We start from the raw sequence: 25,810 nt of genomic DNA on the forward strand, positions 1-25,810 counted from the left end.
AGATCTGGCAGAGGCCAAAAACGAAATGTCATCCGCTCTCCCGAGCTAGGGGAAAACACTGCAGTGGCTGCAGTAACTGCTGCCCGGGTTCACGCAATTTTCCAGTTTTTCTTTGTGACAACTCGTACTTTGGGTTTGATGGTGCTTGCTGCTACTTTTTCTGCCCGCACTTGTACATTTCCGTCTGCGGTGTCTTGGAGCTCCCGCTTGATGGCAAAGGCATCATCGGACAAATCGTAAATATGGGGAAATCGCGAGAAATTAAATGTCCAGTCCAAGCGTGTATTGGTTATGAAGAAGCCAGGGTAAGGAGGCAGGGGCGCGGATAGCTCTGTAGGTAACCGAACAACATAGTCGAATTAACCAAGAGGAATGAGCAGGAAAAGAGGAGAAAATAAATTTTCCCGTCAGAAAAACACGGATGTGAAGACCACCGATTTCTTTGCAAGCGCTTCCAGGGACATGAAGGCTGACGCGAATTGGCAACAGCGCGCAAAAACAAATAACTGATACCGAGGCCACGAAGAGTTGAATACACTGGAAAAGAAAATAAAAACTTTCAAGAGGAAAGAAGTGGGATGAGAGTTTCTCGACAGGAGCACAGACATTTGAATGCAAAAAGAGTGGAAGCGGACACGAGCCACCATTTTCGTCAATACCTAAGTGCATCCCGCTCAACTTGCTCGGGAGTCTGTCGCAGCACTACCAGTGGACCAAAATGGGACGCTGGCAGCAAAAACAACAGTGGCCTCAAACAACAAAATCAGTAAAAACGGCGAACACCATACTGCGCTAGAGGCGCCGCCACGACAGCCACTGTCATGTCATAAATCACATCAGCAGCAGCATCAGGGATACCACGTCTCACCCTGTACTGGAACAACGATTGGTGAGAGTTCCTGGTGCTGCAGTAGATCAGGTTTGTCAGCGTCAGTGGGCAGCGGAGGAACAACAACTAATAGGCGGCCGCAGTCAAATCGACTTTCTGCTCGTTCCCAAGCAGCAGGCCTAAGGCAGCGTAGACACGTTGGGGTATGTTTATTCGTTCGCCTATCTTGTTGAGATTACGGATCTCTGTATCTCTGTACTGATCAGTCTGGCTGTCTTCCTCTTCCCGTGTCCCTACAACTGCGATTGTCTCTTCCTCTTAACTTGCTTGCTGTTTCCTCCTTCATCTGTTCATCAGTGTCTCTCCAGCTTCTCTACTTTGCAGTTCTTTCGGCATTATGCCTCTGAACTCCTATCTGCCGCCTTCTGCTATCCCTTGTTCCTCCCGCCTGGCTCTCTTTTTGCCGCTGACTGCTTCCCTCTTCGTGGTCGACTTATTTATACGTGTTTCTCCCTATTCCATGTCCGCCTATTTGTAAGTCTGCACACTTGGCTCTATGCCGTGCATTGTATCCATTCGGCTCTCCTGCTTCTGTCTGCATTTTAGTGTTTTTGTTGGTGTCAGTCTTTGCCCCTTCTCCTATTGCTTAAGCCGAGCCTTTTTCTATCTGTCTATGAACTGTTAGGCCTTGTATTCTGGCATTTTTCCCCCTGTTTCATCCAAACTCCGTTGGCTTCATTCTCTTGATTTTGTGTCCGTCCTACCACGTGAGCCTAACAGCTCGTTGGTATCTTTGGTACTCCAGCCCTCTTCCCTGTCTGAACCTCGTCTTCTGCAAAAAACGAAACACGAAAGCCGAAAGCAAGTCACATGTGTTTCCACGCTTTCTCTGTTTCATCGTGCTTTATGGCGGACAGGCAGTATCGCTTGCAGCAACAGGCCTTTCAGCCTGACCCCACTAACCAGCAGGCAGGCTGAAAAGACAGGCAAGCAGGAAGAAATAGAGGAGATGACAGGCAAGCAAGAGGGGACGAAAGAAACAAATTAATTCATTTAACAGAACGGACGGACTACAAAAGCGCTGGAAATGAGGTAGGCGCGACGGCGCACAGTGAAGCAGAAACTAGACGAACAAGGACACCTAAGCAGAGACACTAAGACAGACGGAGAGACAAGACACTGGCCAAAGGCACAAAATAACAAATAGACAGCCATGCAGAGGCAAACTAGGAGAAGCACAGCAGGGCAATCGAGAGGCGAGAAGATAACTGTAGGAGAAGCGACACCGGCAAAGAGAAAAAGCACCTGTAGGAAGAAAACAAAAGAAATAAAAAACAAGGAAAACTGCAAGAATAAGGGACTTGACAATTGAGAAAGACTCCAGAGATAGATGCAGAGGCATAGGAAAGTAAGCAGAAGGGGAACAGAAGATGAGGCAATAGCAGGAGGATAACAGGGACCGGAGCCACAGAAAATGTAGCGAAGAAGGGCGACAGAAAATGCAAATACGGAGAAGACCGACAAAGACACAGGCGGTGAGAGTAAGGAAGGGCTTACGAACGTCTCTGCCTCCCATTTAAGCACGCGGCTGCTCTTCGGTGCATTGATAATAAGAGAAGGCAGCAAAGGAGGAGGGTAGCGGGGCTGTAGGCGGTTTGTAATTCTCTCTTCAGCGGCAGACACGGTCTCTTCTGGCCAGTGCCACGCATTCACGGTGTGCGTACGACTCAAGTCGCTTAAAACAGATGAGGACGCTCGAGGCGGGTCAAAACCTAAAATGAAAAAATACACACCTGTTGAAAGGCTCTTAAGCCTGTACACCCACCACTCAACACTTTTTTCACATAAATATACACACATATGCATGCAAACATATATCTGACACATGTAGATGCATTGATGTGAAAATTTGACTGAGCTGAGTACATATATGGGTATATAAGCGTGCATGCGCGTGCAAACAGCTTCTAACACCGGTATGTTCCTATGTAAACCGATACATACGCATATATATTTGTGCACGCATGCAAAGTATGTGCGGGCGTTTGTATGTACACGTCTGCGTATGCGTGCAAAGCCCCAGCAGTCGCGATTATTTTATCGGAGGGTTGCACATGCATATGTTTACATAATACGTCTACATAAGTGCACATGTTGATTCACTGGCGCAAATGTGGTCCACTGTGCAGGGGCTACCTGAATCCGTCTCTGCTTCCCTTTGCCTCCCTATCCAGGCTAGCTGCACTTTAATATCAGCTGCGTCTACACCCGGCAGCCAAACTTCCAGCAGCAAGCCACCGCCCTGGGGCTCCTCTACCTCTTCCTGTTCGTGCGGCCTCTCAGCCTGCGGCTGTTGTTGCTCCTGCTGCTGCGCGGCTAGCGTCAAGTCTTCTGGGAAGCTCACTGGAAGTGAGTGCTGCACACTAAAGGGTACAGGTCGGTTCACGGGTTTAGCCTCTGCTGTTGTCAACGCTTCCCTTGCCGTTTCTGCTGCCTCTGCTTCCGCCTCTGCCATTGCAATTGCTGCACCTCTGTAATACGCCTCATGACCGACACGCTGCAAATGTAAATCGAAGTCATAAAAGTAACTGAGGGCACCGAGAAGGCCTCCCGGCTGCTGCTGTTGTTGTTGCTGCTGTTGCTGATGCTGTTCCTCAAGCTGCTGCAGCTGCTGCTGTGTCAGGGTGGGCTTGAGCCAGTGGTAAATGTTAAGTCGGCCGAAATCACGAATGTCCTCCGGAACAGCAACACCGGTTCTCGACGCAGCAGCAAGGCGACTGCTATTCTTGCAGTATGAAAGCTGCAGTTCACCTGAGAGTGAACGAATCCACGCAGTTCCTCCACCAGCTCCACCCGTTACAACAGTTTCTACGATATCTACCTTCGGCTTCGCCACCTTTGAAGGCACAGAAATACACGCAGCAGAAGCGGGACAATGGTACTTCTCTATTCGTATCCTTGCGGTGGGCCGGAAGCTTCTCTTCAACAGGAAGCCGGGCAAGCCTCGAGTGCCTACGAGAGTTCCGTGCCCCCAGAACTCTCCGTAAGACGCTCCTCCTCTAGCAACCGCCAGCAGAAGGAGAGAGAATATAAAGGTAGCCATACAGCGTCGTGCCAAGGGGCCCCTGAAGGTGCCCTATTTAGAGAGGGTTGTCGGCAGTGGATGTGGGCCTCTCAGAATACCTTAATGTCCCCCAACCGCTTTAATTATCTACAAGCCTGCAAAACATTTATGGGCAAGAGAGAGATGGCCTCCAGCTTGCGTAGGATTGGGCGAATAGCGCCGTGGGGGGCATACGGCAGCTGGGACGACGGGGCCATACAGGTAATGGCAAGGAATGCTCGCGACTATACATCATGTCTACCAACTCATTGCAAAACGGTCATTCAAGATGAAGAAGTCAAAGCGAACGAGGATAGGACAGAAATATTTCAGAGTAGCCTCTAGAGGCGAAGCCGAAGCTGTCGTCCGTTAGTTTTGTCGCTCGCGTCGTAACTTCTCGTTTGTTGATTTTAACACTCGTCAATTAGAGCTGGCAGCGAAGAAAGTATAAAAACACAGGTAAAGGGACACTTTTCGCGGAACAAGTGCTCCCGAGGGGGATCGAACCCCTGACCTTCGGTTCATAAGACCAACGCTCTAACCAGCTGAGCCACGGGAGCTTACTGTAAAGCCGTGACGTAGTGGTGGGTGAATGCAAGTGAAGAGCAGTCAAGAAACAATCAGCTATTTGGTTGCCCACATGAAATGCAATCACAAAATGCAGACAATGGGACCAGTCGGAGCTGCATTGATCAGCATTTGAGATGAGTACAGGTTCGCGTAAGAGTGACATATACTAGTTGCTATTTCTTAACCGAAGTTAAGGGAAAATTTTCTCTCGCCTAGTCGCAGAAGCTTCAAGACAAAATGAAAAACTGTCTAGGTGGGGAGATAGACACATGGCATACCCACTTGCCTTCCATGCACTTCACTTGAGAGGTTCCTGAATCTTAGAGCAGAGTCTCCCGCCTTAGGGCAGCAGTCGAGAGGCAGTCGTGGCTCTCCAACCCGTCCGTGTTTTCTCAACTAACGGCACAAAATTTGGGCGTGGATGGGTGAGTTCTTTTGGTACAGTATGGCAGCTACAGTTCGCTCTGGACGTGTTCTACAGCTACGCTGACATTGTGGAACGCGGGACTTCCGGGGCTTACCCACTTCGCACAAAGTCGTGCATTGCTAGATACTCACTGAAGAGCATAGTAGATACTCTTTCCTACTGCCGTCGTGCTTAGAGCGGCCTGCAGACGTCACAACAGTGATTGAGACACCTCCACAACAGGGATTTATACAAGGTGCGAATTTGGCTGCAGGATGCATTGAAAAATTCATCAGCTTTTCACTGGTGTTGCCTGTGTCATAATGGTTCATGAAATACCGCTAATTTTGACATCCAATGGGTTGTCCGTACAATATTTGTGGGCTTCCCCTGCATCCAATACGCTTCTCATGCGTAGACAGTAGAACCCTATCACTTACCTCTCCGAACGAGCAACGTGAGCCTTCTGTGATTATTGTAGCGGTCTACTGTGCTGCACTAATTTTTGACTGGGTAGAGTCGCCTGCTGCCGACTGTCTGCTACACTACTTTGCTTCACGATTACTAGGACATGACTCGACAAAAAATGCTCATTTTAGTATTTATTAAGTAGTGTAGGTCCAGCATGTGGACAGGTGACAGCTGAATGTGGATGGATGCAAAGTGGCTTTGCGTTACCCCCATATGGCGGCATCCACCATGCTCGACAGGTTACGCACCGTCCCATCTTCCGAGGTGTGCTTACATTTGCGCAAGCAAGTGCGAGTAGCATGAGCAGTCGCACCAGCAGAACGAAACAAGCGCTATCACAGAATCAGAATCGATTTTCCCTCTCCTACAACGCATCCGAGTTGCTTTCCTACGTGCACTGGACCCAGGAGATGCCCCTATGCGACGCACAACAACAGGATGGGAGTAGACGGAGCAAGATTGGGATTCAGGAAGATGTTTAGCTCCTTTCTTCGCCAGAAAGAAGACTGTCGCATGCATAGCTGCGCACTGATGGCGAGCTACTGAACAAGAGGAAGTGAGATGTGCGTTGTGCCATCCGGCAAGGCCTCTCCCGCCTAAATTAGGCATAGCCTATGTGTACTGAGCAACGCTAAGCTAAGCGTTTCACAATAGGAACAGCGCGTCTCTAAACGCAAGAAGCGCCTTAAATTGTTGACAGAGAAGTGCAGTTTGAGTTTTGCCTGACAATAAACACATTGGATTTGTAAGTACCCTGTCTTTGAAGTAACACCGCCATATTGTGCTGGTGCAAAATGAGCCCCCCTACGCACTCACTCCGCTTAATCCTCAACAAGACTGCCCACTGCTAAGTAGAACATCCGACAATCACTGCTGTGCTTCATGACCGCACGCGGACGCTCATTGGTGTTAACTGCACCCCCAGAGGAACATTTGTGCGCAATATCTCCTTTAGCTTTAATGCACAATGGAATCTGGAGTTTAGCACGAGATCTTTGAGAAGGAAGGGGAAAAAAAATGCTCCCGAGGGGGCTCGAACCCCTGACCTTCGGTTCATAAGACCAACGCTCTAACCAGCTGAGCCACGGGAGCCACTGAAATCTTACCGTCCTCCACGAAAGGAGCACAGCTGAAATTATTTTATAAGTGCTAGACTATTATTGTCAGTGCGACTCTGGATTGTAGCGCCTATATATACATAGGCAGAACCGTAAAGAGACACACAAAAATGTGCGTCTCTGCATAGCCACAAAATTAAACTTTCCACACAAACAACTATATTTTACTCTTAAAATCTTTAATGTATGATACTGAAGACCGCTGCACCTTTCATATTTCTAGTTTCCTTAGTAGAGTGAGTAACTTATTAAGTGTGTCAGCTGATGTATAAGTGATCGAAGCGAAGAGCCTCGGTCATGAAAGTTTAAAAAATTCAGGAAGTAAATCTCACAGGAGTCGCTGCCATTGTCCTGTGTAAGCGACCACGTGCGTGCCCCGTGCTGATGTATTATTCGGCTAGATCTACTTCGAAGCCTGATCTAACTAAAGAATAGTTGCATATTAGTTGAGTAGCAACTTGAGCTAGTTAAAATGAAACGTAGCATTGGCTGACAACGAAATTTCTAGATTGCAATCTTTAAATCGTTCCGAAACTATTTCTGTGCACCGTGTTAGCACGAATGCGCGCTAATTACACTTTTCTGGGTGCAAGAACCCTTGATGTTTCTGGGCGCAAGAACCCGTAGTGTTGAGCATTTGGAAGTGCGCTAGCCATAAACCTGCGAGAGAGGCGCGTGATAGGTGCACGCGAACACACACCTTCCAGGATGTCCAGCTTCCGTAGGCCCTGTAAAACAAGCTTGCAGATAGCCGCGACTCACCGAAACCTCTCAACATGATGAGGCTGACGAGGGAGGGCCATTTTGGCTTACCGCGTTTCTCGATTACAGGCGCTTCGAACATCGGATAGGGTCCGACGGAGCGCAGAAAGTGATTTTGCAGGTACTTGAGTGGCATAAAACACATCAAATAGTGTTCTGAAGTAGTGTGCTGTAAGGCTTCCACTAAAGCGCCGACATGACAAGCAGATCCTCCTCATGCCAGGCTTCGTAGTAAAATTCCGACTTACAGGTTGCCACCGGACCAACTCGCAATCCAAGCAAGAATCAAGGAAGTTGTCAGTTAATGGATGGATTGGCTTGATCTGTGTCTATAACTCTGCTCCGACTATCATGCTTGGCTCGTACGAAGGCGCCTCAGGGGCCCTTCGCAAGCTTTGCAGCGCTGCAGCTCAACAAGGCAGTGCAACTCCCTGAGCCGAGCTCCGTAAGTGTTACGTTTGTTCCAGTTTTAACTCAGCTTGCCTGAGGATCTGTATTCACAGCATGTGGCGAGTCTGTTTACCGCGTTTCCGACTATATTCTACATAACGGCTCCACGATCACAGTCACGCGGTTGCTGGCCACCTTGGACCTATCTAGCCCTCAGCAAATATCACTTTGAATCAAGGATGCATGCCCATACAACAGCTTAAGTAGAGTCCTGCGTTCACTATCGTGCCTCTAAATCAACTCGTTGGATGTTTGCAGAGCTCCTCCCTCTTCTGGTCACTTCCTTTCGAGTTTGAAGTCGCCTCACTTTTGATGTAACAACTGACCTCCCTCCCACTATCCTCCGTATCGGCTTCATTTTGCTGTTTGTGGATTCTCTTAGCAAGATGCCGTACATCATTCCCACCGAAAAGTCGTCAGCAGAATCCAACATTGTTAAACTTTCTGTTGGCCCTACACTCGCAATCATCAGTTACCTGAAGTGCTCATTTTTACAGTGACCCTTGTATTCAGTTTGAATTATGACAGTAGCTCCACGTCAAGCGCGCTATACCCTAAGCCTAAGACCTCCAGAAATATGGAGGTCGTACAACCGTGCCCTGACAAAGACGCTTCGCGTTTATATTCATTCTGACGAGCAGCAGTGTACCGGCGGATGCAAGGGACAGCCCTTGCCACAAGGCGCCCAGTGCCTCGTAGAACGGCTGAGACAAGTGTCAGAATACACTGGAAGATTTAACTTGATGTGTGCTTGCAGCTAGGCTGGAGGCCTCATGCTTGAGCTGTAAGTTCCGGAAGAAACAGACCTTGTTCCACGGCAAGAGAAAGCCTGGGACAATGAGACCCCTACAGGCTGCTCGTGTGTGGAAGCGCATGCTCAGAGAGGCTCCAGGTGTGCACGTCTTTGGTTATATGCCACACTCAAAACTACACAAAAGCCCAAGGGAACTCACGTGTGCATTTGTGTGTCTATACGCCTACTGGAAGGGTCAAGCTGCATGAAGGCCCATGGCCACAGCACCAACTGGCCTCATGGAGTTGCACAGAATATTGTGTGGGAGAGTAGTGAGCGGGATAAATTCTCGTTTTAGCAAAGTGGTAATCTGTTGCTTCACTCCAGTGAAGAGTTGCCAGTGCGTGACCTTGCTGCTAAGAGTTTACGTCGCAAAGTGTACGAATTATGGGTTCCTCTACCTGTAGGGTCTGCTGTTGTCCAAAACCTAAGACTAGCAATCTCAGAAACCGCAGCCCCTCACCAAGGGATAATTTAGCATTCGACTCTTCGCTAGGCCCCTCGAGGGGCAGAGTAGCAATATCTGGTGTCAGCGCCATTGCCTTAAGCTGTAGGCCTTATTGAGTTCGACCAACAGCGTTCCAGGTGACACTGCCTTTATGGAGGAAGCTGTACGCATGCTTCCATGAGGACACGCTGTCCACTAAAGTGTTGATTTTCTGTCGATACTAGCACATAACACTGCTGAATCCCCATAATATGGCGAAAAAGCCCACGGATGTGTTGGGCAAGCCGGAACTCCTACCGCTGCAGCAATTACATTACGTCGTTGGGGGACAAATATTGTCTTCTTCCCCTCGTTCCCTGAAGGGACTCTGCCCGAACGATGCCAAAGACTCTAAAGTGCCAAATATAGAAAAAAGATTGATGTATCGGTCAAATATGGGGATTCACCCCTCAGTAGTTGCAGACTAAAACATATCTATACCCAGTTTAAGCCCCTAAGAAGCCGTGAATATTAACGGGCTAGGAAAGAAGTCATATCCAAATATCTTTGAAACAGTGGGCCGGATTAAGTTAGTTAATATATATGAATTAGTGCAAGATCTTTTAATTGTCCCTTCATGATGACCCACTGCCACAGCACCTCGCAGCAGGGGTCCACCGGCTGTATCGACATTCTGCAATCGAAGCCCTAAGGGTAGGAAGACGGGGAGCCGGAATACATATTCAGGTGCATCGGCAACTAAAATCAGTAAAAGAGAGAAAGGAAAAAATACATTAATTTTCACCTAAACTATAGTGCGAGAAATATTCATTGCCCGCAGGGCGCTAAGACTGCAGTTGCTGCTGGTCTGTGGAGCAGCAGCAGCAGCTGGTTATTGCTGCTGCTGCTGCTGCTGCTGCTGCTGGTACTGCTGCTGGTGCTGCTGCTGCTGCACATGCGTTTGTTATGACTCAGGGAATTCAGCATACCTCTTTTTGGTCAGTTTCTTCTCTTTATGATATTTTTCACACTCGACATTGCGCGAGCAGTGCACCGGCGTAACGGCCGCTGCTGCTGAGGCGGCAACGTCCCCCTCCTGCTACATCTGCGGTGGTTGCCCTTCACAATTCCACTTCATTCTCGACCTTCGTGACTTCTACTTCAAGACGCTGTCACACATTAGTTCTAGGACTGTAACTAAACGCTGCAGCTGCGTGCGCATGCTCCCTCCAGACGCTCAACTTGAAGTGGAAGCCGCTGCCGACACCAACAGCACCAACAGCAATAATAGGGGCACCAACAGCAGCCAAATAGCCTCCAAAGCATATTCCTGAATGAAGGAGGCCTTAAGCTTAGCGCTCTCAGCGGTTCGCTGCTCTGCCGAAAGCTCAAGCCTGCAACCTTTCGAGCCTGCTACCAAAACCTCCTAAGCAATGTGTGGAGCCTAAAACGCATTACCGGAGCCTGATAGCCACATAAATCATGTGACAGTACCGGCGGACCTGCGACAAGGGGGGCCTTGAGCCTACAGATTGACAGCATCTGCAGGGGCAGCAGCTACTCCCAACAGGGCAACGAGCATCTTCCCGGGGGATAAGGACGGGAAGAGGAGCAACAATCACTGGAAAATCTGATGCAGCTCTAGCAACGATAGACAGTGCGCCATCGTTTTCCCCACATTTATCACTCACAGGAGGCACCGGACGGCAGCGGCACGTCGGAGCTAGCTGTAGCAGCGGCAACAGAAACAACCGCAACAGGAGCAGAAGCAGCGGTAACAACAGGCACAACAACACTGTACGTTCTTGCAACAATTCGGTAGCTACCATACTTGGAAGGTTTTTGGGTAGGTGGCCAAGAGCGCTGCTAGGAGCAGCCGGCGCACCGACAAGTCGTCAGCAGCTGCGCCAGCAGCTGTGAAGGCAGCACACATACGGTTGTGGCTGGACGCTCATGCTTGCATTTTTGCGGGGTATTTATAGCTCGTGTCTGTGATGAGGAATGCGGCTTGTTCTATTTGGCTTTTTATTTGCTACTTAAGTAAATAAAGCAATCCAGGAGGAAAGGCAACGAGAGAGACGCACCAATCGTGTCGTGTCTCTCTCTCTACTGCCCACATATTACAATGGAGCCAATACTGCATCAACTTCAGCAGATTCAGCAAGTGCAGCAACTGCAGCAGCTGCACCAGCTGAAGGGAAAGACAGAGTTGCCCCTGGTCACCGGCGCCACTCGCCTCGTTTCTATTGAGGTTGATCCTCCTCCTGGAGTTGATCTTCACAGTAGATCCAATCGCACCCGTGATATCAATACGAAATATGGCCTGGACTCCCGGCGCGGGATCGGCTACCAACGTGGAGTCGATCCGAAGAGTGGAGCCCACGCCAGGGGCCCCGAGGATCCCCCAGGACCCCCGTACCTTTGCTGCTGGGTGAATGGAGAGTCGAACACGCCCCTTTTTGTGATTCCCCTCAAGGGTTCGCGCGTCGTGAACAATATCACAGAATTAGGGTAGGCGTAAACATAACTGAAACGAACACTAAAGTGCTACGAACACCTTTTCTAAGATTCATCTTTGTATTTGTCCGGCTTGGCTATCTTCTATGCTCTCTATCTTTCTTTTCTTCTCATATCTTGTCCCTTTTCGTCCTTGGCGTTTGCTTATCCGTACTTCACCATCTCTACCTGCTTATTTTGGTGTCCGCTATTGGCTATCTAGGTGTCGATCTCCGTGCATTTTCTCATACTTCAATTCGTCTGCATATGACTGTGTCTGCTCACTTTGACCTGCCTTTTTGTGTTATGCTATGTTTGCCATGCCGCTGGCCTGTGTGTGCTTGGGGGGGGCGTGTGTCTGTAATTTGTTGCTGGGTTTCTCATGTGCTCTGTAGTCCTGTCACTGTGTTAATACATGTGCCTGTGTGTTGTTGTCTTTCTCTTTGCGTCTCTTCCGCAAGGCCTATGCCATCTTGTCTCTTTGTACGTCTTTGTCGCATTTGTGCATATGTGTTTCACTGATCCTCTCGTTTTGCCGAGCATTCACGTCTGCCGTTTGCGCAAATCTTTCATATTTCCAAGCAGCAGTGCCTCTGCGTTTCTGCCTACTGTTCGTCCGCTTGTTTACCTGCCCCTACCTTACTGTGTATGCATATTCTTGAACGAATATTCAAAGCATAAGGGTAGGCGTGCTTTTTAATCTCGTTGTGCTCGCTTATATTCGGCTGTCTCTGTGCCTCGGATTTCTGACTCGTCGCTGCTTCTTTCTGTTTGTATGCCTCACTTGGTGTCAAGTTGCGTGTGGTTCCTTCGTGATTTTCTTGGTCTGCCCTTACATGTGTCAATTTTCATTTCCTAGTTGGCCTGTGTTTGCCCTTGTGGGTGCTTACCCCCGTTTGTTGAGTTTTCATGTTTCTGAGCTTTGATTGTTCGGATCAAGCCATTTCGTCTTGGCTATTAATTTCCTATGTGTTTCCTATGTCTGTGCTTGTCTGCCATACCCTTCATTGGTGCATTTTGCTGGGTCGATTTTGCATTTCTTGCTCTTGTGTATGTGCCCATCCTTCTGACTTCGCCTGTCCCTGTCGGTCTCTGGTTTGTGTTTCTAGGCCATGCCTGTACATCATATCTTCAGCTGGAGAATTTGAGTTTCAGTGCCCTTCGCGTCCTGTGTGCTCGCGTTGGTTGGAAATTCTCAAAAGTTTAGGAGTCTCTATTTTGAAATTTACGGATCTGTACCGCCTCGTCGAGTTCATAGGTACCATGCTCACTAGTTCACTAGATACGTTCAGCCTTTAGCTTTAGTTTAAAGCAGTGTATCGATTCAGGAGATCATTAAGTTTTTAAGTGTAAATTGACGGTAAAGGGAGGGCAACTTACCGAAGACAAGATTGGGGAAGCACCTACACAGGCATCACTCCCGCCGACACCCACTGCTCAATTACAGCTTCTTTACTTCAGAAGTCTACAGATTTGAGACTGGCAAACTTAGAGTTAAATTCTGTTAATTTCATGTTTGCGCGAACTTCGGCAACACTCATCCCAAGTTGCGTGTAATGGCTTCGTCGAGGCTTTAAGCTTTCTGTGCGCGTTGCGTATCGTGTTTTGTAATTTTGCCTTGTTATTCTTGTGCCGATACTTCGTGTTTCACACAACACCAGCATCGTCATTTTTGTCCAGCATGTGCGCTTCATACGTTCATGCATGCACTTACTATTCGTATCGTGCGTACTATCTGTAGATACTGCACTTAGTCATCCTACATGCCTAATGCATCCCAGTGCTTGCACGCGTGTTGTACGTCTACCAATCATTGCCGCCTACATTTGTGCTTCATTCTTCTCGCTAAACTCCTGTCTTTCCCTATCTTGCTTTCTGTTTGCATCGAAGTCTCATTCTCGACGTAATTGTTATTGCAGGAGAGGGCAGTTTTGCCAAGGTTTACGTCGGTCAACATTTGTTCACTGGGGAGAACGTGGTGGTGAAGGCAGTAGATAAAAAGAAGGTGCTGGAATCCAACGTGTACACTGAGATTGAAGTGCTGCGCAAGGTCACACATCCCTACATAATGCGGCTCTATGCAGCCTATGAGCAAGGTAGGATAGCCATCTAGCTACGACTTCTTTCTTTGATGCTGTCGACGTCTTTTTTTCCCGCCTTGGTAGCTTTTTGTCTGCAATCTGCGTTGTCATCCACTTTCTTCATCTCACGCTTTTTTGCTACGTAGCTGTATCTCCGCGTGGCACGGTGCCCCCTTGACACTCGTCTTTGCCGCTAGGCGCGCCTTCGCACGTATGAATGTTCGTTGCCTTTGTCTGTTTCTATGTGTAACTTTTATACCCCTCTAACGCCTCAATTTAGCCGCCATGCAGCTTGCTTCTGCTCTATTATCTTTGTGCGCTGATGTGCGTATTTCCTTCGCTGACGTCCTGATGTGATGTCCATGGAAGAAACATAAGCACGATTTTCTAGAGTAAGAAGTTGAAAAACTTCTTACTTTAGTTGCATGAAAGAGAGCAGAGAAACAAGTTCAAAGTAGAATCGAGGCCAGAGTGTGACAGAATTAAGCAGGCACAGCGCCAGACATAGAAAACACGGATAAAACAAGAGAAAAGGATAGACGGAAAGGGAGCTGCAAAGGCAAGTGCGGCTTGTGGAGGGAGTTAAGCAGAGCAGTAAAGGAAACTAGGGACACGGAGATAGGCATAGACAAGCGAGGCACAAGGAGAACGATACATGCTGACGTGAGGAAGAGGCAGAGAAACAAGTGGCAAAAACGTCAGGACAAAACAATGAAGTACAGTACTGTTGTTCACAGGGAGATAGTGGTGTAGAAAGAAAGACGCACAGCAACGTACAGGCAGACAGCAAAGCAGTGAGATGCAAGCAGGCGAAGGGGCGATAAAGAAGGGAGATAGTCGGACAAACGATGCAATGATAGGGAGCATGAACAGGACTTAGACAAAGATAGATGCAGTAGACACCAATAGACACATATTTGTCACTTTATGTATGTAGAGACCGTGATGTTTAAGGCCTAGGGTTCAGAATTCAATACTCGGCAATGCAAGCGGGCGGAAAGGTGTGATCCGCGGACATGCAGAGATCAGTACCACTTTTGTACACGGGCATATATTGACGCAAGCATCAAAAACATCAATTTGAGGTTGCACGCGGCGAGTGAATAGCTAAACATAGCAACGAACAGTAATGCTTTACACACAGACATGCTCTTCTGTGTTTCCCCAAACCCATGTGTTTTGTGCGTTCAGAAGACTTTGTTTGTTTGGTGTTGGAGTACCTGCGCGGTGGCGAACTCTTTGAATACTTAAGTGTCAATGGGCCTTTCAGTGAAGACCAGGCGCGGTTTGCAATCAGACGGGTTCTACTGGCCCTGCAAGAAATTCATTCCAAGGGGGTGGTGCACAGAGACCTGAAGGTTAGGTGGCACGAAGAGGGGCGACCAATAAATAGCAGTATATTATGATTACAATCTAAACGTAGGGCTAAGTAGCAGTTCTTGTAGGAGATAGGCATTTGCCGGGATGGCATGAATTGAAACGATAGAGAATAGATACTGTAATAGGGATGACGGTAATGGCGTTCCCTATTACAGCTCTGTGGCAAGTGACAAATCGAGTACCAGTAGTTGAGCATCTCAACAGAAACAGTGACAGAGGACAACTAGTACATAGCCAGAAACAGGTGGATAAGGGCGCAGAAAGTGCCAGTCTACTTAACATCTTTAGAGAAACAGAAAACTCGGCACAGAGAAGGCAAAGCATAGAGTACGGCGGAAAACGGCAGCATGAAAGAAAGAGCAGGCAAGCCATAGAGAAACATGGAAGGGAGAACACAAACCAGAGACAGATATTTTAAAGACGCAAGAGAAAGCAGAAGCACAAAAGAGCGGTAAAATGTCACCTTATTCCTGCTTGATGCACGAGTCGTGAATAGAGGAGGTGCTATCGATTGCTCGCCTGTTCGCCGCATATCCACTTCATGACCGTGCGCACCACAGGGATGATTGTAGTGAGTATCACTGCTCGAATTGTTATCCTTATCTACAGTGTTTCTGTTGAGTTTGTGCAAATAGACGGAAAACCTGATAATAGAAAACCCTGCTAATCCAGCGTCCATCAAACTAATCGACTTTGGGCTGGCTGCCACCGTCGGCTCTCCAGCAATGAAAATGAGATGCGGCTCGCCTGGATACGTTGGTCAGACTTCTGCTGCTGCCGCTGAGGCTGCTACTAATGATCCTGAAGCTGCTGCTGCTAATGCTGCTGATGTCCTGCTGCTGCTGTTGCTTGCTGACATGATGCGAAGATGAGAGATGTTGACGTTGGTCAAGAGTATTTTTGTACCGATATATATTGGGCGCTGCTGATGCTCCTGGTGAAATGCTGCTTCTAAGAACTATCGCGATAGTGCTGCCGTTACTGCTGCTGAAACGTATCACGATTACCCCGAAGATTCTGCTAATTCTTATGCAGACTGTTACTGCTGGAGGTAGTTCTGTTCGTGCAGGTGTTTTTTTCGGGTGCGGCGGTTTTTTGCTGGTGATGATAAATGTAATGCAATTGATGTCACTGCTTTTTTTGTTTACTGCAGATGCGTGGTGTTCCAGTTGCCTTTGAGCGTGTTACACACTTGTGGTCACTGTCAGTATGTATCCCGCGTTGCCCTCCTGGCTGTTGTCGCTTGGGCCACTGTCTTTCTTACCTTAGTTACTCTTATGCTGCTGCTGCTTCTACTAAGGCTGCTGTAAAGAGTGTTAAGATTCTGTTGATGTTGCTGCAGGTGATGATGCTACTTAAGCGCTGCTGCTTTGCGTGTCGCATTGCTTGTGCTGATCCAGATTAAAATGCTGCTTGGAATCTACTGTTTTTTCTACTTTAGGCTGCTGCTGTGCTCAGTGCTGTTAAGTGGTGAACGTACCACAGCTACCACAACAGCACTGCTGATAACTACCACTGCGTGTGCTGCTGCCACGAATACTCCTGTTGCTGCTACTGCGGTTGCTTTGATTGTGGAGCACACTCTTGCATCTGTTTCTGAATCTTCGAAGGCAGCAGGGGACTTTGTTGCGTTCAGTTCTCTTGCTGGCCATGTTTTTTCGGGCGACTCTCTTGTCTCTTCTGTGTCAACCTTAGAGGCTACTGGAAGGCCTGATTCTTGTTAACGCTGCTGCCTGTGATGCTGCTGCTGTTTAATTTGAGCTGCTAGTTCTACCTAGTGGTCGTCCGTTGTTGCATATTCTCTGCCCTGCGTAGCAACCAGGAAAACCTTGAGCAGAGCTTTGAAAGCTCCGACGCAGACCCATTGTGGCTTGTGGGTGCAGCTCCAGAAATTCTCCAAGATTTGCCATATGGGCCTAAAGTAGATGTGTTTAGCTCGGGAGTTATTCTTTTTACTCTTCTGGCTGGCTTTCCTCCATTTAGGGGACAGAATGTTAAGGAGATACTGAAGAGGAATCTCAGGTAAGCGCTGCTCCATGAACCGTTACTTGTGAACCGTGAATCCTGTAGCTGTGGTTAGGCATTGCAGTGGAGAAGCCTAAAGGACGTACAGAAAACCTTCAAATTTATTCTATACCTTAAACACCAGAATAACACCTGGAAATACAATTTGAAGCCAAGCATTACTTAGTAAATCCTTGCGGATTTAATCTACACGGCTTGAAGGCGGATGCAACCTCGTTGCTATGTTCGGGTTTCCATTTTTTGCTAACAATAAGGGCTCTGCTTGCTCAGTGATTCAAAGAAATCGAAAAACAGGCTTGCATGCTATTGCTCCGGCGTGCCGTCGCAATCGACAGACCAAACAAATTCTTGTTTTTCAAGGAGTCATTCTTCGTACTTCAGCCCTTCAATGCAGCGTGTTTTGTCTAATGTGTTGGGATCTGCAAAAGCCGTGCTAAAGTACATCAGCATCTACGTCTGTTGTGTACCTTTTTTTTTTGCTCTGCGCCTGTCTAATTTTACTGCTTGCCATCGTTAGTTTCACTGAGTGCCCTCAAGATGCACACACGCTGCCGTCCCGCGTGCGCTTTATGCTCTGCGCGCACAAAAGGCGTTGAGGTGTCTCTTCAGGTGCCAGCTAGCATTCACTCACCCGACTTGGAGTCGCATCAGTCACTCCGCCAAAGATCTTATTGGCTGGATGTGCTCACGACAGCAAGCGCGTCGCTGTGCTGCAGTGCAGGCGCTGACACATCCTTGGTTTTACAGGATACCTAGACCTATAGGTGGTGCTGCAGAAACTGGTGCAAAGCCACCAGTGCCGGCAGCAGCGGCAGCAACAGCTGAGCCAAAGATTGATGCACGAAAATCGCCTTCGACGGGACCGGGGGCACCAAAAGCAACGGCAGCAGTAGCAACAGTAGCTGTAGGAGGAGGAGCTTCACGACCACTTGCGACGGCCTCGACGCCGAAGAACATGCAACAGAAATTGCAAGCGCAGCATCAACCGCAACGTCATCTTTACCATGACCATCACTACCAGCAGGAGCTGCAGCAACATCACCTTGAGAAGCTTCACCAGGAGCACGAGCAGCAGCTTTCCACTTCTTTTGGTGAACAGCAGAGCAACTGCTCGGGCCGGTTGAAGCAGCCCGGACAGGGGCCCCGCGGGATGCCCCCTGAGTCAGTCATATTAGAGCAGCACAAAGATACATCATTCTTCAACAGCGCTCCTCCAGGGGGTCCCCACCGGTCTGACGGGGAGAAGGGGAGAGACAACAGCATAATTTTAGAAGGCAAAGACAGTCAAGACGATGCTCATGTTCGCAGTCTCCGGCGCAAGCAAGCAGTAAGACCCCGCCTGTTGCCCACTACATTACCCCATCCCGCATACAGTTGGCGAGCTAGTTAGGTACTTTTTAGGCAACTAGACAGCAAATGGGAATGTTTTTAGGTTGCCGGGTACTTAAAAGCGAAAGAAGCAAAAGAAGAGCTTATGGGGTAGGGCTTCTGGTAGTCACGGCGTAGAGGGAAGGCGAATATTAATGAGCTAGCCAACTAGAGAGCCACCTTCTAGAGGTGTCGATAACTACTGACACTTCCAAGCAGTAAAGCAGTTTGGAGCGTCGCATGGGCATACACAGTGGCCACTGCTGAGGAGGGAACATGCAAATGTGGAGAAACGGGGTGCACGTGCGCGACTGGGATCCTCCACGCGACACTAAAAACGCCTAGACTAACGCTATACTGTGAATTGAAGGTCTGGGTTTGTTTTCCAGGTTTCGAAAAAGTCGTCCGGTGCAGCAAAGACTGCAACGGGGGCTTCACCACGTGATGAACGCCCCGAAGCAGTAACAGCAGCAGCAGTAGCCGATCGTTTTCGTTCAATGGAGTGTGAGGAGAAGGACGGTGGCCGTCTATTCACGTCCAAAGCTTCAGCAGTCGATCCACCCCCAGCGGCAGACGCGGCAGTAGCGGCAGCAGCGGCAACAGCAGTGACAGCAGCAGCAACTGCTGGCGTTTTGGCCGCAGCTGCTCGCTTGTCTCTGCAGCAGCAGCAGCAGCAGAAGCAGGAGCAGGAGCAGGAGCAGCAACATATCGCTATCTCTTCGTGCAGTAGCGCCGTACCCCCGATTCCTTCTTTCCAGTTGTCATTAGCAGCAGTAAGGGCATCGAGAGCCCCGGCCGCTGATGTGATATGTGAGCTGATCCCGACAGGCGGCAATAGCAGCAACAGCAAGGGGCTTCTCACTCCCTGTTCTTCAACCTTCTTAGAATGGAGGGGACTTCCAGCAGATGTCTTAGAGACACCAGCTTATCTCTGTTGTGAGAAGAGCGCCATCGCTGCAGCAACACGTCCAGCAGCAGCAACGGCAAACGCAGCAGCAATAGCAGCAGCAGGCGTAGAAGGGCAAAACCCTACGGCTGAGGAGGATATACGTACTCGCAGTCCTACATCAAGTGACTCAACATTCGCCTCTCCAACAGCAGCGGCATTTGGCCGTCTGTGCTTGTCCCCCATATCTCCCTATTCCAATGCAGACCCAAGGGAGAAACCTCAGAATAGTTATGTCCAAGACAACAGCAAATGCTTATCTGGATCATCCGATTATTCTGGTGACACGCCCTGCGGAGACGCTCAAAATTTGGCTCCAACGAGTCCCAGCTACCAAAGAGCTTATCAGGTGCCGCTAGAAGGCTTCGCCGATGCACCAACTAAGCAGCAGTTGAATGACCCTTTCGCGCACTCTTGTGTGTTTTCTGCTGAGCCCAAGGGAGAAGAAAGTACAAAAACGCTTGAGGGTCAGAATGTGGCGGAAAGGTTTGCTCCCGATACAGCCATATCAAAGACCTCCGTTGACCCCAAGAAGTTAGGGGATAGAGATAGCGGGCGTGTTGACTATGCTGATGCGGGACGGAACTTGGTGGGCACCTTAGCGGACCCTCAAAAGGCATCAGACGAATTTCATGGGTCGCGATCTTGTCAAGCTGGTAAACCTGCTGCGATGAATGGCTGCTGCTCAGCTCATCCACAAGACAACCAACAGCAGCATCAGCCGCAGATAAATCAACAGTTGCAGCTGATGGTAAAGAAAACCTTCGTCACCGTGTCTAACGCAGGAGACGGCCTTCTGGATAGACCGATGGGTGTGGAGCCCCACGAGAGTCGCCCCACGGCAGAACTCTGTAAACCGTGCTGTACAGAGGATAACTGTGGAAGTTGCCAGTGGGGCTCCTCAAACACCAATGGAAGCCATTTCACACCTGTGAAGAATGATATTTGGGAGAAAGAGAGTTCTCGTCGAAGTTCCGAGGATTCAGGTTGTCGGAGCCCCTGTCGGAGCCCCTCTGCAGATGATATGGAGCACCATAATACACGAAAGCGATGTCCTCAAACTGAGGCCTCCCAGTTTTGTGCAGACCAGCAGTGTCTTCCCGAGGGCCAAAATTTTGGCTGGACGAAAGGGGCAAATGCCAGTGCCGGGGATTCTCAATGCAGGGGTAGTCCATCCTCCTCGGAGGGCTCCCGCACGCTGCGCATGCAGGTTTCACGGAAGATACGTGCTCATCGCTACCTTGTCCCTGGACCGCAGAGCTTGGTGAGAAACACCACACGAGCACTAAAGAAGTCTACTGAGGGCATGATAAGGCCTTTAGCGCCTCCTTGCATCTATGAAGAAGACGGGCCCCCTCAAGAGCCCTCCAATACAGCCAGGGACCTGGAAGCAGCGAAGGCGCAGCTTCCAAGGGGCTTGGGGGGAGGCAGCGTCAGTAAAACAAACGAAAGAGATGACTACTATCGCGATTTCAAAGAGCTGCACTGCGCTTCCAGGAAGGGCTCTGTGCAGTCACCCACGGACTTCCACCGAAGGGGCTCAACGCGGAGGCATCCCGTTGGTGATCTCGGGGCTGCGAGAATAGCTGATGGCGCAACCGGTTCGGACAATACTTACGAACGGTCTCTGCAGGTCCGCAGCACCAGCAATACCAGCACGAGCACCAGCAGTAGTAGTAGCAGCGGCATTCGCAGCAGCAGGAGCTGCAGCAACAATAGTAGTGGTAAGAGTCGGAGTGTGCTGCCCCTTCTTTCTGTGCAGTTTCGCTTGTCTGAGATAATGGCCTTGCCGTTCCTCAATAAAGTTGCTTCGGCTTTGGGTGCTCGCGACTGGCTGAGGGCAAAAGTACAAAGCAGCCCCAGGAATCCTCCGGAGCAGCTCTAAATGGAGGCATTTTACGGAACCCTTTGGTGTAGGCCTCCGCCTTTTCAGGAGCCCTCGGAAGAGGGGGCTTTTTTGGAGGACGAAATAGTGGAAAGAGAGTCATAGGAAGGGCCTTAGTGACAAGAAAAAAGACAAGGAGGCACACAATAAGTCTGGAAGCTCTTCAGTCCTTTTCAGCTCAGAAGATTATTGCATAAGCGCGAAGCTTTATGCCCGAAACCCTTAACCGAGGACATGCTTTTTCGTCGCTTTAGTCTGGTTTTTTCGATTTCATTTCTCCGCTCGTCGGGCGGCACTATTTGTATTTATTTTTCGTGTTGCTACAATCATATGAAACTGTAAAACTGAGTGGCAGTTTGCAAACATTTATGTTGGAACTGCAGCTTCTTTCTGTTGTTAGGAAGTACCGGAAGTTCCTCACTTTGCACAATGATGATTGTTGTATTTGTTTTCCCCCTCCTTTGCGTTTACTCCTTGGTTTTTCGCGTACATGCGCAGGGCCTCCCCTGGCCATGACAGTGGCTCTGGTGCTACGGTTGCTGGTGATTTTGCTATTGCTGCTACACTTCGCCATGTTGCTGCAGCTTGTGCAGCTGCAAGCGCTTCTTTTGCTACCTCTGCTGGTGCACCTTTCAATGCTGCTGTTTGTGCTACAAGCTGCTGCTTCTCTTTATGATGTCACTGCGAGTTTACTGTTGCGATCACTTGCAGCGCAACTAGTGCTACTGGTGCTATTGCTAGTACTGCTGTTAGCACTGCTAGTAGTGTCGGTGGTGTTACGATCGCGGCCAACAACAGTGCCGGTGCTTACTTATCCCAGCCGAAGCGGATCACGCTGCAAATAGTGCAGTGCTCACGCCCGACGGCCTTGGAGAGACGGGACCCTAATTCCCACAGCAAGCTTACAAGCATACCATGACAAAGGAACTAGAGCAGGTAAGAGACAATGTGTCTCCTTTCTCTGTCTGGCGCCCTCTCCCTGTCTACTAGGCGCGAGCAGATGAAGAAAAGCAAATGAAGGGTGGGCTTTGTAGTATTCTACAGCCTCTTGCACGTGATGCAGGGGTCCCCTGGGGACTCCCCCGGGGGCCATTGGAGGCGCACCATAGGAGACATCATAAGAGGCCCTTCGGGTTCTTTATAAAATTTTTAGGGACCTCAAACGCCCCCTTATGATACCTTCGGGTGCTTCCGGGTGGCCACTACGCGGCGATTAGTGCCAGACTCGTCCAGTTTTCCTACTACTCCGGCAAAGTTATGGGCTTCCCCTCCAATTCGTCGTTCCTGAACTTAGTTACGAACTCCAAAACGTTCTCTTTTGTGACTTCTCGATTGCCATGGGGGAAGGCGTACACCTTTTGGCTATAGATATCAAGGATCAGCTGCACACATGTCTCAAAACCGAACCACTAAGCCATCAACGCTAAGAGCTGGGCAACTTATCTTACAAACTAAAACTTGAATCCAAATCTTCACATACAGGGTCTTCAGTCTTACACTCTGAAGCCCTGAAGGCGGAGCAGTTCACAGAGTGGAGAATGCTGTTTGTGGGTTCCATGCGTAATGATACACCAAAGTTTGCGTCAACCACATCTTACCAGAGAAACTTTAGATTTTGCGTAGGAAGATGGCGAGAGGCCTTCTTTACAAATGTGACGTAGCGCCGAAGTCCTGGGAGAGGAGCCCTTGGCTGTGAGGAATTGAGGAACGGGGCCCACCGAAGTTCCTGTCTCCGTCGCTTTCAGAGACACCGCAACTTCTTCCAGCACCTGACGTCGCAACGACTTGCTTTAAAAGGGCACGCTTTGAGCCCTAGACGCAGTTGGGCTAATTATGAACTAAGAACTAAACAGTCGGAAACGTCAAAACGGTTAACTAGAGCCCCGACCCCAGGACCTAAAGCGTACACTCCCAAATCCTACACCCTAGGTCATCTACAGTAGATACTAAAGTCAAAAGTGTGAATTTCGAAGACTCTGATCCTAGACGCAAACCCTGAGGCTCTGTCCTGAAAGACTACTGCTACAACAGCAATGATTACGACGAGGGTCAGATGCACGGAACCCTTAGCAGTTTGCCCTTTGTGCATGTGAGAGGTTGACAGTGCATGCTTTACTTTCAGCGTCTCGCGTTGAGTTTCTTCGTCAGCTAAGTCGAGGAAAGCAAGAACAACTGGTTCTTCCGCCACAATCTCTAGAGCCTCGTCTATATCCCTGACGGGTTTTTCCTTCCAGGGGAACTGTGCTCCCTCTCCGTCCCGCAAAATTGCAGAAACACCTCGACGCGTCAAAATTTCTCCCCTTGGCGACACCCAAATCAGTGTCGGCAAAGAACGAACCCCCAAAGCATCCTGCACAAGATAACAGCAGCTTCCCATACTCCAAAAAGTAAAGCAATCAGTACTATTTGGCATACGGGATACAATAACCTGTAACAAACAGTAAACATAAGAACAGCGAAGTACTATTTGCGTTCCATTATTTCATCCACACATACTCGTACACCTATAGAGATCCACGAAACTGCAATGTAGATCTACATTTATCGAAGACGAATTAAAAGGCGGACTTGCGCTAGCGCTCTTGTGGCGGTTCGACTGAATGGCACGGCAAGCCAATCCATTTTACTGAAATAATTTTTGAATGATTCTTCGTCTCTGTCATTCGAGACGAAAACCACCTCCACCGGTTCCCCTCTTTCTCTCAGCTTCTTCACGGTTTCTGACAACTTAGGTGTGAAATTCCGACACGGCCCACACCAAGAGGCGCTGAAGTATATGCCAACCGTCTTACCGGCTAAGGAGGACTAAACAGAAAAAAAACAAAAAGAGATCCTCAAAAGGAACTGGAGTCGGACGCACAGACAAATATGAAGGCATGAATTCACAAGAACAGGCGCAGTCAAAAGTTGACCTACAAACGCGCGATAATTTTTCGCAGGGCATCCAGATGGTTTGCTGTGTGTGCGTGTGTTTATTTGCGTGTGTGTGTGTCTGTCTCTGTCTCTCTCTGTATGTGTGTGTGTGCGTGCGTGTGTGTGTGTTTGTGTGTTTGTATGATTGCTGATTAGTGTATGTATCTGTTTCCCAGTGTGCGTGTCACACAGGGTCCACAGCTTCTCCTTTGTTGTCGATGAGTTTGTCCCCAAGAAGTTGCAGTGGGTCCTTCTTAGGCCAAGGAAAGCCCAAAGGGTCGGCGAGCATAGAAGAGTAAGCTTGAGGGTTAAGCACCCTCCCATTGTCCTCTAACAGCACAATATGGGGTAAAGAAGAAACCCTGAACCGCCTATACAAGGAACGTAGGCGGGCACGGCCCTCTGAGTCATCAAAGGGCACTGCGTGCCTGCACGCACACCGTAGCACCAAGCTAGTCACAGCCACTGCAGCCTTGAGCGGAACTCCTCAGTCCTTGAACGTTTTGACCCTAAAGTGTAAAGTATCACAGCGAAGATAAGAACCACAACGACACAAGTGCTTTGATGAGCTAGGATTTAAAAATTGTGCTTATTACCAGGGCATTGTGTGGAACAGAGATGCTGCATCTGCAGTTGAGTCATCTGCCGACACAAAAACAACATTTAACTTCTTGCCCTTCTTCCTCGCGGCTTCAACTATGGACTTCAACCGGGGAGTAAAAGGGACATAACCCTTGGTCTGCAGGTGCAAAGATAAAACCTCCACGAAGCCATTAATCCATGGGTGCAACTGTCAGCCGTAAACTACAAACTCTTGACGATTGGAAAAACGTGTAGCTTGCTGACAATGTGATTGCTACCTCGAGTATTTGTTCCACGCCTTTGCCAGTAAAGTAGAGAGCCGTGATACTTCCAGGTTCCCCAAGTGCATCGGCTGTCGCTGTCTCTTGAGGAGCGGCGGCTCCCGTCAGTTTTGAAATAAATCCCTGGGGCTTCTGCATTTCTTCAGTGTTGGTTAGCAACACAGGGCCCAGAAGACGGCTGAAGGGAGTAGATGGGCCAGGAGCCCCCAAGCGTGCCCTCCTCTTCTTCCTCAAGTAATCCCGTGTCAGTCGCAGACCCACAGCACCTGTAAACCCAAAACCCTCAATACAACAAAGGCTTGAGATTTTCTCCCTTACGCGCGCCTCGAGAACATAACGAGTCAAAGCTTCGTCACTGTTCATAGCAATTTTGGCGGCGCGGTGATTGCTGTTGCAACCGTTAAACGTTAAAGCCGCTCCTCGTCTGATAGAGGCAGTGCATAAGTGTGCGATTTGCGTGTGGCTTGCTTCCAAAAGGGGCAAGAAGCCTACAGTGCAGACGTACCTACAGCAGCAACACCTCCGATACAAATAAGAGCCTTGGCTGCGCTACAAGACACCAGTGGCAAATAATCACTTCGAAGCCCCACCACTTCTGCATCTTCTTTATCGTCACTCAACTCGTTGCTGGGCACGCGAGAAGCAAATGCAACGGGTCCCGGTGAAGGACCCCTCCTAAACCGCCAAAGCACGAGTAAACAAAGGAGGCGCAAATCCACCACCATAGTAAACGCAGACCCTGAAATTGCAGCACTTGGTATGTCGGCAGTCTGTACAGAAATGGGTAAAGACTTGCCAGCTTCTTTTGCGAGCTCTGATCGGATGTGAAGAATTTTCAGAGAGAGAAGCCGCAGGAGCAGGTGCTGGCGGCGTGTTCGCTACGATCGTCGCCAAAAGGCCGTCAAACGGAGCCCTCCCCAAGAG

The 25,810-nt window shown here is 49.2% G+C and overlaps 3 protein-coding genes across 3 annotated transcripts; 1 reads left to right on the plus strand and 2 right to left on the minus strand.

The window, feature by feature from the left end:
* Positions 1-89: 89 nt before the first annotated feature.
* Positions 90-3,932, minus strand: ENH_00048780 (hypothetical protein, conserved; the record flags this gene model as incomplete). The annotated part of the gene is made up of 6 exons (XM_013581138.1): positions 90-331; positions 869-1,008; positions 1,594-1,661; positions 2,387-2,601; positions 3,026-3,725; positions 3,846-3,932. The coding sequence occupies 6 exons, from the start codon at positions 3,930-3,932 to the stop codon at positions 90-92; spliced, it is 1,452 nt and encodes a 483-aa protein (XP_013436592.1).
* Positions 3,933-11,054: 7,122 nt separating this feature from the next.
* Positions 11,055-21,110, plus strand: ENH_00048790 (CAM kinase, SNF1 family, putative; the record flags this gene model as incomplete). The annotated part of the gene is made up of 8 exons (XM_013581139.1): positions 11,055-11,440; positions 12,535-12,683; positions 13,345-13,521; positions 14,698-14,864; positions 15,522-15,645; positions 16,770-16,908; positions 17,521-18,238; positions 18,669-21,110. 8 exons carry the CDS (start codon positions 11,055-11,057, stop codon positions 21,108-21,110), a joined length of 4,302 nt encoding a protein of 1,433 aa, XP_013436593.1.
* Positions 21,111-21,963: 853 nt separating this feature from the next.
* On the minus strand, positions 21,964-24,627 carry ENH_00048800 (nucleoredoxin, putative; the record flags this gene model as incomplete). Its single annotated transcript, XM_013581140.1, has 7 exons — positions 21,964-22,246; positions 22,356-22,492; positions 22,709-22,879; positions 23,227-23,460; positions 23,679-23,915; positions 24,214-24,451; positions 24,620-24,627. 7 exons carry the CDS (start codon positions 24,625-24,627, stop codon positions 21,964-21,966), a joined length of 1,308 nt encoding a protein of 435 aa, XP_013436594.1.
* Positions 24,628-25,810: the final 1,183 nt, after the last annotated feature.

Source organism: Eimeria necatrix, genomic scaffold (assembly GCF_000499385.1).
Source record: "Eimeria necatrix Houghton genomic scaffold, Enh_scaff37, whole genome shotgun sequence".
Taxonomy (NCBI): Eukaryota; Apicomplexa; class Conoidasida; order Eucoccidiorida; family Eimeriidae; genus Eimeria; species Eimeria necatrix.